The 14,985-nt window shown below is 32.5% G+C and overlaps 1 protein-coding gene across 1 annotated transcript in view; it reads left to right on the top strand.

Moving 5' to 3' along the window:
* Nucleotides 1-9,975: 9,975 nt before the first annotated feature.
* The window catches only part of LOC121515576 (receptor-type tyrosine-protein phosphatase beta-like), a 72,922-nt gene continuing 67,912 nt past the window's right edge, over nucleotides 9,976-14,985 (top strand). The window contains exon 1 of the mRNA XM_041796407.1: nucleotides 9,976-10,050. Coding sequence (XP_041652341.1) covers nucleotides 10,002-10,050 — 49 coding nt within the window. The 5' untranslated portion in view covers nucleotides 9,976-10,001. The remainder of the gene's footprint in view (nucleotides 10,051-14,985) is intronic.

Here is a 14,985-nt window from a genome sequence, read left to right on the forward strand (position 1 = left end):
AGCCCACCCTAACCCTAACCACAGTCAGGTTTCTGCCACAGCTGCCCTAAATTAACAGCATTGGTAATTACCAAAATCATTTTTTTGTTTCTGCAATGGTTAATACACCAATATGTAGAAGCTCTTTAACCCACATGATATTTTTAATGCTAAAATAGAATTATTATTGTTATCCTGAAATTTTTTTTTAAAGCACATGAATATTTCTGATGAGTGTCTCAGATTATAGTTATTTACTGTCATTCCTGAAGAGAAAAATGAGTTTTAGTGGTTGAATGTTATGCTTGATTCATTTTCTGACTTCTCAGAGAAGCCCAGTGAGTCGGCTCACATTTGGGTGAATTCAGTTTGAAATTCCTCATTCCTGTTCAAAATGGTAAAACATGGAGAGCTGACTGAAAATGAAAGAGTCCGCATTAAAGCCCTTCATGATGCTGGATGGTCTCTGAGACAGAGATGACCGCTGGTCTGATACATTTGTTAAGCTCTGTATCTATATACACAGATATATATGTGTGTATAAATATATCTGTGTGTGGTGACTGAGCATGTGCAGTGAGAGCAGCAGCTCCACATCCTGCTGCCCACTCATCAGTGTTCGAGGACACGCCAACATCAACAATGACCTCTCAGAGTCACACACTCATAAAGCTCTTCCTGCTCGCCTTCTGCTCAGGAAACCTCAGAGCCTCAGCCAATCAGAGAGTAGGACCTTGAACACACGCCCAGACTCTGACCTCTGACTGGCCAATGACAGATAGATGGTGTGACCTGTCCGTAGGAGGAGGCGGAGCCCGCCAGGGAAACACGTCATGGGTCCACGTCAAGGACCCCGTCTGGGTCCAGGTCCATGTCCAGGCCCCCCCATTAACAAGCTGTGGATTAAGTCAGAGCCCTGATTTTAAACAGAGAGTAGACCCGGACCTGTCCCGGATCCAGACCTTACTAAAGATCTAAACATCAGAAATTAGTGTCTTAAAGTTTTCTATGAGTTTAAACTGTTTTCACAACATCCCAGCTTCACTAACATTCCGTCCTTGAAAAACATCCTATAACACTGATCAAACATTCCATCCTTGAAGAACATCCTATAACACTGATCAAACATTCCATCCCTGAAAAACATCCTATAACACTGATCAAACATTCCATCCTTTTATTTTAAAACCATCTTATAACACTGATCAAACATTCCATCCTTTTATTTTAAAACCATCCTATAACACTGATCAAACATTCCATCCCTGACAATCATCCTATAACACTGATCAAACATTCCATCCCTGACAATCATCCTATAACACTGATCAAGCATTCCATCCCTGACAATCATCCTATAACACTGATCAAGCATTCCATCCCTGAAAAACATCCTATAACACTGATCAAACATTCCATCCCTGACAATCATCCTATAACACTGATCAAACATTCCATCCCTGAAAAACATCCTATAACACTGATAAAACATTCCATCCCTGACAATCATCCTATAACACTGATCAAACATTCCATCCCTGAAAAACATCCTATAACACTGATCAAACATTCCATCCCTGACAATCATCCTATAACACTGATCAAACATTCCATCCCTGAAAAACATCCTATAACACTGATCAAACATTCCATCCCTGACAATCATCCTATAACACTGATCAAACATTCCATCCCTGAAAAACATCCTATAACACTGATCAAACATTCCATCCCTGAAAAACATCCTATAACACTGATCAAACATTCCATCCCTGAAAAACATCCTATAACACTGATCAAACATTCCATCCTTTTATTTTAAAACCATCCTATAACACTGATCAAGCATTCCATTCCTGACAATCATCCTATAACACTGATCAAGCATTCCATCCCTGAAAAACATCCTATAACACTGATCAAACATTCCATCCTTTTATTTTAAAACCATCCTATAACACTGATCAAGCATTCCATCCCTGACAATCATCCTATAACACTGATCAAACATTCCATCCCTGAAAAACATCCTATAACACTGATCAAACATTCCATCCCTGAAAAACATCCTATAACACTGATCAAACATTCCATCCTTTTATTTTAAAACCATCCTATAACACTGATCAAGCATTCCATCCCTGACAATCATCCTATAACACTGATCAAACATTCCATCCCTGAAAAACATCCTATAACACTGATCAAACATTCCATCCCTGAAAAACATCCTATAACACTGATCAAACATTCCATCCCTGAAAAACATCCTATAACACTGATCAAACATTCCATCCTTGAAGAAAACATCCTATAACACTGATCAAACATTCCATCCCTGACAATCATCCTATAACACTGATCAAACATTCCATCCCTGAAAAACATCCTATAACACTGATCAAACATTCCATCCCTGAAAAACATCCTATAACACTGATCAAACATTCCATCCCTGACAATCATCCTATAACACTGATCAAACATTCCATCCCTGAAAAACATCCTGTAACACTGATCAAACATTCCATCCCTGAAAAACATCCTATAACACTGATCAAACATTCCATCCTTTTATTTTAAAACCATCCTATAACACTGATCAAACATTCCATCCCTGACAATCATCCTATAACACTGATCAAGCATTCCATCCCTGAAAAACATCCTATAACACTGATCAAGCATTCCATCCCTGAAAAACATCCTATAACACTGATCAAACATTCCATCCTTTTATTTTAAAACCATCCTATAACACTGATCAAACATTCCATCCTTGTATTTTAAAACCATCCTATTACACTGATCAAACATTCCATCCTTGAAGAACATCCTATAACACTGATCAAACATTCCATTCCTGAAAAACATCCTATAACTGATCAAACGTTCCATCCCTGAAAAACATCCTATAACACTGATCAAACATTCCATCCTTTTATTTTAAAACCATCCTATAACACTGATCAAACATTCCATCCCTGACAATCATCCTATAACACTGATCAAGCATTCCATCCCTGAAAAACATCCTATAACACTGATCAAACATTCCATCCCTGACAATCATCCTATAACACTGATCAAACATTCCATCCCTGAAAAACATCCTATAACACTGATCAAACATTCCATTCCTGAAAAACATCCTATAACACTGATCAAACATTCCATCCTTTTTTGTAAAACCATCCTATAACACTGATCAAACATTCCATTCCTGAAAAACATCCTATAACACTGATCAAACATTCCATCCTTTATTGTAAAACCATCCTATAACACTGATCAAACATTCCATCCCTGAAAAACATCCTATAACACTGATCAAACATTCCATCCCTGACAATCATCCTATAACACTGATCAAACATTCCATCCCTGACAATCATCCTATAACACTGATCAAGCATTCCATCCCTGAAAAACATCCTATAACACTGATCAAACATTCCATCCCTGACAATCATCCTATAACACTGATCAAACATTCCATCCCTGAAAAACATCCTATAACACTGATCAAACATTCCATCCCTGAAAAACATCCTATAACACTGATCAAACATTCCATCCCTGAAAAACATCCTATAACACTGATCAAACATTCCATCCCTGACAATCATCCTATAACACTGATCAAACATTCCATCCCTGAAAAACATCCTATAACACTGATCAAACATTCCATCCCTGAAAATCATCCTATAACACTGATCAAACATACCATCAATGAAAAACAGCCTATAACACTGATCAAACATTCCATCCCTATTTTAAAACATCCTATAACACTGATCAAACATTCCATCCTTTTTTGTAAAACCATCCTATAACACTGATCAAACATTCCATCCCTGAAAAACATCCTATAACACTGATCAAACATTCCATCCTTTTATTTAAAAAGAATCCTATAACACTGATCAAACATTCCATCCCTGACAATCATCCTATAACACTGATCAAACATTCCATCCCTGAAAAACATCCTATAACACTGATCAAACATTCCATCCCTGAAAAACATCCTATAACACTGATCAAACATTCCATCCCTGAAAAACATCCTATAACACTGATCAAACATTCCATCCCTGACAATCATCCTATAACACTGATCAAACATTCCATCCCTGAAAAACATCCTATAACACTGATCAAACATTCCATCCCTGAAAAACATCCTATAACACTGATCAAACATTCCATCCCTGACAATCATCCTATAACACTGATCAAACAGTCCAAACATGAAAAACAAACTGTAACACTGATCAAACAAACCATCCCAGAAAAACATCCTATAACACTGATCAAACATTCCATCCCTTAAAAACATCCTATAACACTGATCAAACATTTCATCCCTGAAAAACCATCCTATAACACTGATCAAACATTCCATCCCTGACAATCATCCTATAACACTAATCAAACATTCCATCCCTGAAAAACCATCCTATAACACTGATCAAACATTCCATCCTTTTATTTTAAAAACATCCTATAACACTGATCAAACATACCATCCTTGTATTTTAAAACCATCCTATTAAACTGATCAAACATTCCATCCTTGAAGAACATCCTATAACACTGATCAAGCATTCCATCCCTGAAAAACATCCTATAACACTGATCAAGCATTCCATCCCTGAAAAACATCCTATAACACTGATCAAACATTCCATCCTTTTATTTTAAAACCATCCTATAACACTGATCAAACATTCCATCCTTGTATTTTAAAACCATCCTATTACACTGATCAAACATTCCATCCTTGAAGAACATCCTATAACACTGATCAAACATTCCATTCCTGAAAAACATCCTATAACTGATCAAACGTTCCATCCTTTTATTTTAAAAACATCCTATAACACTGATCAAACATTCCATCCTTTTATTTTAAAACCATCCTATAACACTGATCAAACATTCCATCCCTGACAATCATCCTATAACACTGATCAAGCATTCCATCCCTGAAAAACATCCTATAACACTGATCAAACATTCCATCCCTGAAAAACATCCTATAACACTGATCAAACATTCCATCCTTGAAGAAAACATCCTATAACACTGATCAAACATTCCATTCCTGAAAAACATCCTATAACACTGATCAAACATTCCATCCTTTTTTGTAAAACCATCCTATAACACTGATCAAACATTCCATCCCTGAAAAACATCCTATAACACTGATCAAACATTCCATCCTTTTATTTTAAAACCATCCTATAACACTGATCAAACATTCCATTCCTGAAAAATATCCTATAACACTGATCAAACATTCCATCCCTGACAATCATCCTATAACACTGATCAAACATTCCATCCCTGAAAAACATCCTATAACACTGATCAAACATTCCATCCCTGAAAAACATCCTATAACACTGATCAAACATTCCATCCCTGACAATCATCCTATAACACTGATCAAACATTCCATCCCTGAAAAACATCCTATAACACTGATCAAACATTTCATCCCTGAAAAACCATCCTATAACACTGATCAAACATTCCATCCCTGACAATCATCCTATAACACTAATCAAACATTCCATCCCTGAAAAACATCCTGTAACACTGATCAAACATTCCATCCCTGACAATCATCCTATAACACTAATCAAACATTCCATCCCTGAAAAACCATCCTATAACACTGATCAAACATTCCATCCCTGACAATCATCCTATAACACTAATCAAACATTCCATCCCTGAAAAACATCCTGTAACACTAATCAAACATTCCATCCCTGAAAAACATCCTGTAACACTGATCAAACGTTCCATCCTTTTATTTTAAAACCATCCTATAACACTGATCAAATATTCCATCCTTTTTTGTATAACAATCCTATAACACTGATCAAACATTCCATCCCTGACAATCATCCTATAACACTGATCAAACATTGCATCCCTGAAAATCATCCTATAACACTGATCAAACATTCCATCCCTGAAAACCATCCTATAACACTGATCAAACATTCCATCCTTTTATTTTAAAACCATCCTATAACACTGATCAAACATTCCATCCTTTTTTGTAAAACCATCCTATTACACTGATCAAACAATCCATCCTTGAAAAACATCCTATAACACTGATCAAACATTCCATCCCTGAAAAACATCCTATAACACTGATCAAACATTCCATCCTTGAAAAACATCCTATAACACTGATCAAACATTCCATCCTTGAAAAACATCCTATAACATTGATCAAACATTCCATCCTTGAATTTTAAAAACATCCTATTACACTGATCAAACATTCCATCCTTGTATTTTAAAAACACTGATCAAACATTCCATCCTTGTATTTTAAAAACATCCTATAACACTGATCAAACATTCCATCCTTGAAAAACATCCTATAACATTGATCAAACATTCCATCCTTGAATTTTAAAAACATCCTATAACACTGATCAAACATTCCATCCTTGTATTTTAAAAACATCCTATAACACTGATCAAACATTCCATCCTTGTATTTTAAAAACATCCTATAACACTGATCAAACATTCCATCCTTGTATTTTAAAAACATCCTATAACATTGATCAAACATTTCATCCTTGAATTTTAAAAACATCCTATAACACTGATCAAACATTCCATCCTTGTATTTTTAAAAACATCCTATAACACTGATCAAACATTCCATCCTTGTATTTTAAAAACATCCTATAACATTGATCAAACATTCCATCCTTGAATTTTAAAAACATCCTATAACACTGATCAAACATTCCATCCTTGAATTTTAAAAACATCCTATAACACTGATCAAACATTCCATCCTTGAAAAACATCCTATAACACTGATCAAACATTCCATCCTTGAAAAACATCCTATAACATTGATCAAATATTCCATCCTTGAATTTTAAAAACATCCTATTACACTGATCAAACATTCCATCCTTGTATTTTAAAAACACTGATCAAACATTCCATCCTTGTATTTTAAAAACATCCTATAACACTGATCAAACATTCCATCCCTGAAAAACATCCTATAACATTGATCAAACATTCCATCCTTGAATTTTAAAAACATCCTATAACACTGATCAAACATTCCATCCTTGTATTTTAAAAACATCCTATAACACTGATCAAACATTCCATCCTTGTATTTTAAAAACATCCTATAACACTGATCAAACATTCCATCCTTGTATTTTAAAAACATCCTATAACACTGATCAAACATTCCATCCTTGTATTTTAAAAACATCCTTTAACCTATAGATTTGAAATTTTTGCCAGCTGTTCCTTAGAGTGTCAGACTCTTGTTTTTATCTGTCAGATTTTTTCAAAAGAAAACTCGAATTAACGAGAGAATGCTCTTTAACTGTTCAACCTTGTCATGGTTTTTAAAAAATGATTCTTATGGTCTTGGTCTCGGTGCACTCTGGTCTCAGATAGTGTAGTCTTGAGTACATCACTAGTCGTAATTCTTTATAAACCAGGTCCACCTGAGGCCGGCCCTCACTCTGCCAAACCACCAGAGCTATCATGAGCCTTTAACCTGAGTCTTCAGTGAGACTTTATCATATTTAACCTTTTTTATTTCACCTCCTCCTCATGTTCCGTCACGGTGATGTCTGAGTAGAGGTTTGCTCTTTAACTTTAATCATTCAAATATTAGATACTCGGCCCTCTGTGTATTTTCTAATGTCTATACAAAGTAGTTTTGTTTCTCTCTGCTGTTCCAGCCCTGCTCTTTGTCTGTTTGGTTGTTTCAGGGTTAAACAGCTGACACTTCCTGTTGAGGTGGGGCTTCCTGCTCTAACACAGAGGTAAATCACTGTAACAGTCTGTTTCTCTGTTTGTTTTTTCTTCATTCATCTGATTATTGATTATTGACCATTAAGACTGATGAGGCATTATTAACACACATGACCTGGGGGCCTGGTATCCCAGCATGCTGTGGAGTAAAACTACTGACACAAAGAAATGAATGGGGGCCAATTAGCCACCAGCTAACCGGACACCAGTGCCACCTTAACCACTTTTCTCCGTCATGTTGTCACAATTCTCTGTTAGTGACATCATCAACAATGTCCAGAGGACAGGAGTGAAGGTATCACCATCTACTGTTAGTGAAGGTATCACCATCTACTGTTAGTGAAGGTATCACCATCTACTGTTAGTGAAGGTATCACTATCTACTGTTAGTGAAGGTATCACCATCTACTGTTAGTGAAGGTATCACTATCTACTGTTAGTGAAGGTATCACTATCTACTGTTAGTGAAGGTATCACCATCTACTGTTAGTGAAGGTATCACTATCTACTGTTAGTGAAGGTATCACTATCTACTGTTAGTGAAGGTATCACCATCTACTGTTAGTGAAGGTATCACTATCTACTGTTAGTGAAGGTATCACCATCTACTGTTAGTGAAGGTATCACCATCTACTGTTAGTGAAGGTATCACTATCTACTGTTAGTGAAGGTATCACCATCTACTGTTAGTGAAGGTATCACCATCTACTGTTAGTGAAGGTATCACCATCTACTGTTAGTGAAGGTATCACTATCTACTGTTAGTGAAGGTATCACCATCTACTGTTAGTGAAGGTATCACTATCTACTGTTAGTGAAGGTATCACCATCTACTGTTAGTGAAGGTATCACCATCTACTGTTAGTGAAGGTATCACCATCTACTGTTAGTGAAGGTATCACCATCTACTGTTAGTGAAGGTATCACCATCTACTGTTAGTGAAGGTATCACTATCTACTGTTAGTGAAGGTATCACCATCTACTGTTAGTGAAGGTATCACTATCTACTGTTAGTGAAGGTATCACCATCTACTGTTAGTGAAGGTATCACCATCTACTGTTAGTGAAGGTATCACTATCTACTGTTAGTGAAGGTATCACCATCTACTGTTAGTGAAGGTATCACTATCTACTGTTAGTGAAGGTATCACCATCTACTGTTAGTGAAGGTATCACCATCTACTGTTAGTGAAGGTATCACCATCTACTGTTAGTGAAGGTATCACTATCTACTGTTAGTGAAGGTATCACCATCTACTGTTAGTGAAGGTATCACCATCTACTGTTAGTGAAGGTATCACCATCTACTGTTAGTGAAGGTATCACTATCTACTGTTAGTGAAGGTATCACCATCTACTGTTAGTGAAGGTATCACCATCTACTGTTAGTGAAGGTATCACTATCTACTGTTAGTGAAGGTATCACTATCTACTGTTAGTGAAGGTATCACCATCTACTGTTAGTGAAGGTATCACCATCTACTGTTAGTGAAGGTATCACCATCTACTGTTAGTGAAGGTATCACTATCTACTGTTAGTGAAGGTATCACCATCTACATCGTGTTTTTTTTTCCTGTGTTTCATGATCTTATATTTGTGTCATTTATTGTGGTATTTTCCTGTTTTATTGTCTTATATAGTTTGTCTTTTTTCAGGGTATCTTTGTGTTTTAATATCTCCTATTTTTGTCATTTATTGTGTTTTTATGTTTTTGTTTGTTTTGTTTCTTTGTCATATATGTTTTTTTCATTGTCATGTTATTTTTTTATTCTCATGTTTTTTCATTTATTTTTTATTTTTTTGTTCTATTGTCTTATTTTTTGTCTTTTATTGTTTCATTTTTATTTGTATTACTGTTTGTTTCTGTGGATGTTCTCTGGTATTTATGTGTCCATAATGTTGTGTTATTGTGTGTATTATTGTGTGTGTGTGTGTGTGTGTGTGTGTTTGTGTGTAATGTCCCGTGGTATTTCCGACAGTTGAGTGTTTGCTGCTCTAGGACTCGTTCTCTCTCTTGGACTCGTTGAATTGAAGGAAGTCCTGCTGCTCGCCTCTTTCCTCCTCACATACTCACACACCCACCCACACACACACACTCTCCAAAAACACACACTTCCTCACACACACCTCAGCGTTACACTCTTCCCTTCAGCTCAACATTCAGCAGGAGGTTCCAACATGGACGCACTGATCCTGATCGCTCTCTGCCTCACACTCAGATCCACAGGTAGGATCAATCACTAATCAATACTACCATGGTTATTATATTGATTTTAGATCAATCACTAATCAATACTACCATGGTTGTTATATTGATTTTAGATCAATCACTAATCAATACTACCATGGTTGTTATATTGATTTTAGATCAATCACTAATCAATACTACCATGGTTGTTATATTGATTTTAGATCAATCACTAATCAATACTACCATGGTTATTATATTGATTATAGATCAATCACTAACTCTAATACTACCATGGTTATTATATTGATTATAGACCAATCACTAACTCTAATATTACCATGGTTATTATATTGATTATAGATCAATCACTAACTCTAATATTACCATGGTTATTATAATTGATTATAGATCAATCACTAATCAATACTACCATGGTTATTATATTGATTATAGATCAATCACTAACTCTAATACTACCATGGTTATTATATTGATTATAGATCAATCACTAACTCTAATATTACCATGGTTATTATATTGATTATAGATCAATCACTAATCAATACTACCATGGTTATTATATTGATTATAGATCAATCACTAATCAATACTACCATGGTTATTATATTGATTATAGATCAATCACTAACTCTAATACTACCATGGTTATTATATTGATTATAGATCAATCACTAACTCTAATACTACCATGGTTATTATATTGATTATAGATCAATCACTAACTCTAATACTACCATGGTTATTATATTGATTATAGATCAATCACTAATCAATACTACCATGGTTATTATATTGATTATAGATCAATCACTAACTCTAATACTACCATGGTTATTATATTGATTATAGATCAATCACTAACTCTAATATTACCATGGTTATTATATTGATTATAGATCAATCACTAATCAATACTACCATGGTTATTATATTGATTATAGATCAATCACTAACTCTAATACTACCATGGTTATTATATTGATTATAGATCAATCACTAATCAATACTACCATGGTTATTATATTGATTATAGATCAATCACTAACTCTAATACTACCATGGTTATTATATTGATTATAGATCAATCACTAATCAATACTACCATGGTTATTATATTGATTATAGATCAATCACTAACTCTAATACTTACCATGGTTATTATATTGATTATAGATCAATCACTAACTCTAATACTAACATGGTTATTATATTGATTATAGATCAATCACTAACTCTAATACTACCATGGTTATTATATTGATTATAGATCAATCACTAATCAATACTACCATGGTTATTATATTGATTATAGATCAATCACTAACTCTAATACTACCATGGTTATTATATTGATTATAGATCAATCACTAATCAATACTACCATGGTTATTATATTGATTATAGATCAATCACTAACTCTAATACTACCATGGTTATTATATTGATTATAGATCAATCACTAGCTCTAATATTACCATGGTTATTATATTGATTATAGATCAATCACTAACTCTAATACTACCATGGTTATTATATTGATTATAGATCAATCACTAACTCTAATACTACCATGGTTATTATATTGATTATAGATCAATCACTAATCAATACTACCATGGTTATTATATTGATTATAGATCAATCACTAACTCTAATACTACCATGGTTATTATATTGATTATAGATCAATCACTAACTCTAATACTACCATGGTTATTATATTGATTATAGATCAATCACTAATCAATACTACCATGGTTATTATATTGATTATAGATCAATCACTAACTCTAATACTACCATGGTTATTATATTGATTATAGATCAATCACTAACTCTAATATTACCATGGTTATTATATTGATTATAGATCAATCACTAACTCTAATACTACCATGGTTATTATATTGATTATAGATCAATCACTAACTCTAATACTACCATGGTTATTATATTGATTATAGATCAATCACTAACTCTAATACTACCATGGTTATTATATTGATTATAGATCAATCACTAACTCTAATACTACCATGGTTATTATATTGATTATAGATCAATCACTAATCAATACTACCATGGTTATTATATTGATTATAGATCAATCACTAACTCTAATATTACCATGGTTATTATATTGATTATAGATCAATCACTAATCAATACTAACATGGTTATTATATTGATTATAGATCAATCACTAACTCTAATATTACCATGGTTATTATATTGATTATAGATCAATCACTAATCAATACTACCATGGTTATTATATTGATTATAGATCAATCACTAACTCTAATACTACCATGGTTATTATATTGATTATAGATCAATCACTAATCAATACTAACATGGTTATTATATTGATTATAGATCAATCACTAACTCTAATACTACCATGGTTATTATATTGATTATAGATCAATCACTAATCAATACTACCATGGTTATTATATTGATTTTAGATAAATCAATCTCTAATACTACCATGGTTATTATATTGATTATAGATCAATCACTAACTCTAATACTACCATGGTTATTATATTGATTATAGATCAATCACTAATCAATACTACCATGGTTATTATATTGATTTTAGATCAATCATTAACTCTAATACTACCATGGTTATTATATTGATTATAGATCAATCACTAATCAATACTACCATGGTTATTATATTGATTATAGATCAATCACTAACTCTAATACTACCATGGTTATTATATTGATTATAGATCAATCACTAACTCTAATATTACCATGGTTATTATATTGATTATAGATCAATCACTAACTCTAATACTACCATGGTTATTATATTGATTATAGATCAATCACTAACTCTAATACTACCATGGTTATTATATTGATTATAGATCAATCACTAATCAATACTACCATGGTTATTATATTGATTATAGATCAATCACTAATCAATACTACCATGGTTATTATATTGATTTTAGATCAATCATTAACTCTAATACTACCATGGTTATTATATTGATTATAGATCAATCACTAATCAATACTACCATGGTTATTATATTGATTATAGATCAATCACTAACTCTAATACTACCATGGTTATTATATTGATTATAGATCAATCACTAACTCTAATACTACCATGGTTATTATATTGATTATAGATCAATCACTAATCAATACTACCATGGTTATTATATTGATTATAGATCAATCACTAACTCTAATACTACCATGGTTATTATATTGATTATAGATCAATTACTAATCAATACTACCATGGTTATTATATTGATTATAGATCAATCACTAACTCTAATACTACCATGGTTATTATATTGATTATAGATCAATCACTAACTCTAATACTACCATGGTTATTATATTGATTATAGATCAATCACTAACTCTAATACTACCATGGTTATTATATTGATTATAGATCAATCACTAACTCTAATATTACCATGGTTATTATATTGATTATAGATCAATCACTAATCAATACTACCATGGTTATTATATTGATTATAGATCAATCACTAATCAATACTACCATGGTTATTATATTGATTATAGATCAATCACTAACTCTAATATTACCATGGTTATTATATTGATTATAGATCAATCACTAATCAATACTACCATGGTTATTATATTGATTATAGATCAATCACTAACTCTAATACTACCATGGTTATTATATTGATTATAGATCAATCACTAACTCTAATACTACCATGGTTATTATATTGATTATAGATCAATCACTAACTCTAATACTACCATGGTTATTATATTGATTATAGATCAATCACTAACTCTAATACTACCATGGTTATTATATTGATTATAGATCAATCACTAACTCTAATACTACCATGGTTATTATATTGATTATAGATCAATCACTAATCAATACTACCATGGTTATTATATTGATTATAGATCAATCACTAATCAATACTACCATGGTTATTATATTGATTATAGATCAATCATTAACTCTAATACTACCATGGTTATTATATTGATTATAGATCAATCATTAACTCTAATACTACCATGGTTATTATATTGATTATAGATCAATCACTAACTCTAATACTACCATGGTTATTATATTGATTATAGATCAATCACTAGCTCTAATACTACCATGGTTATTATATTGATTATAGATCAATCATTAACTCTTATACTACCATGGTTATTATATTGATTATAGATCAATCACTAACTCTAATACTACCATGGTTATTATATTGATTATAGATCAATCACTAACTCTAATACTACCATGGTTATTATATTGATTATAGATCAATCACTAACTCTAATACTACCATGGTTATTATATTGATTATAGATCAATCATTAACTCTTATACTACCATGGTTATTATATTGATTATAGATCAATCACTAACTCTAATACTACCATGGTTATTATATTGATTATAGATCAATCACTAACTCTAATACTACCATGGTTATTATATTGATTATAGATCAATCACTAACTCTAATACTACCATGGTTATTATATTGATTATAGATCAATCACTAATCAATACTACCATGGTTATTATATTGTTTATAGATCAATCACTAGCTCTAATACTACCATGGTTATTATATTGATTATAGATCAATCACTAGCTCTAATACTACCATGGTTATTATATTGATTATAGATCAATCACTAGCTCTAATACTACCATGGTTATTATATTGATTATAGATCAATCACTAATCAATACTACCATGGTTATTATATTGATTATAGATCAATCACTAACTCTAATACTACCATGGTTATTATATTGATTATAGATCAATCACTAACTCTAATACTACCATGGTTATTATATTGATTATAGATCAATCACTAATCAATACTACCATGGTTATTATATTGATTATAGATCAATCACTAACTCTAATA

Source organism: Cheilinus undulatus, linkage group 9, assembly GCF_018320785.1.
Source record: "Cheilinus undulatus linkage group 9, ASM1832078v1, whole genome shotgun sequence".
NCBI lineage: Eukaryota > Metazoa > Chordata > Actinopteri > Labriformes > Labridae > Cheilinus > Cheilinus undulatus.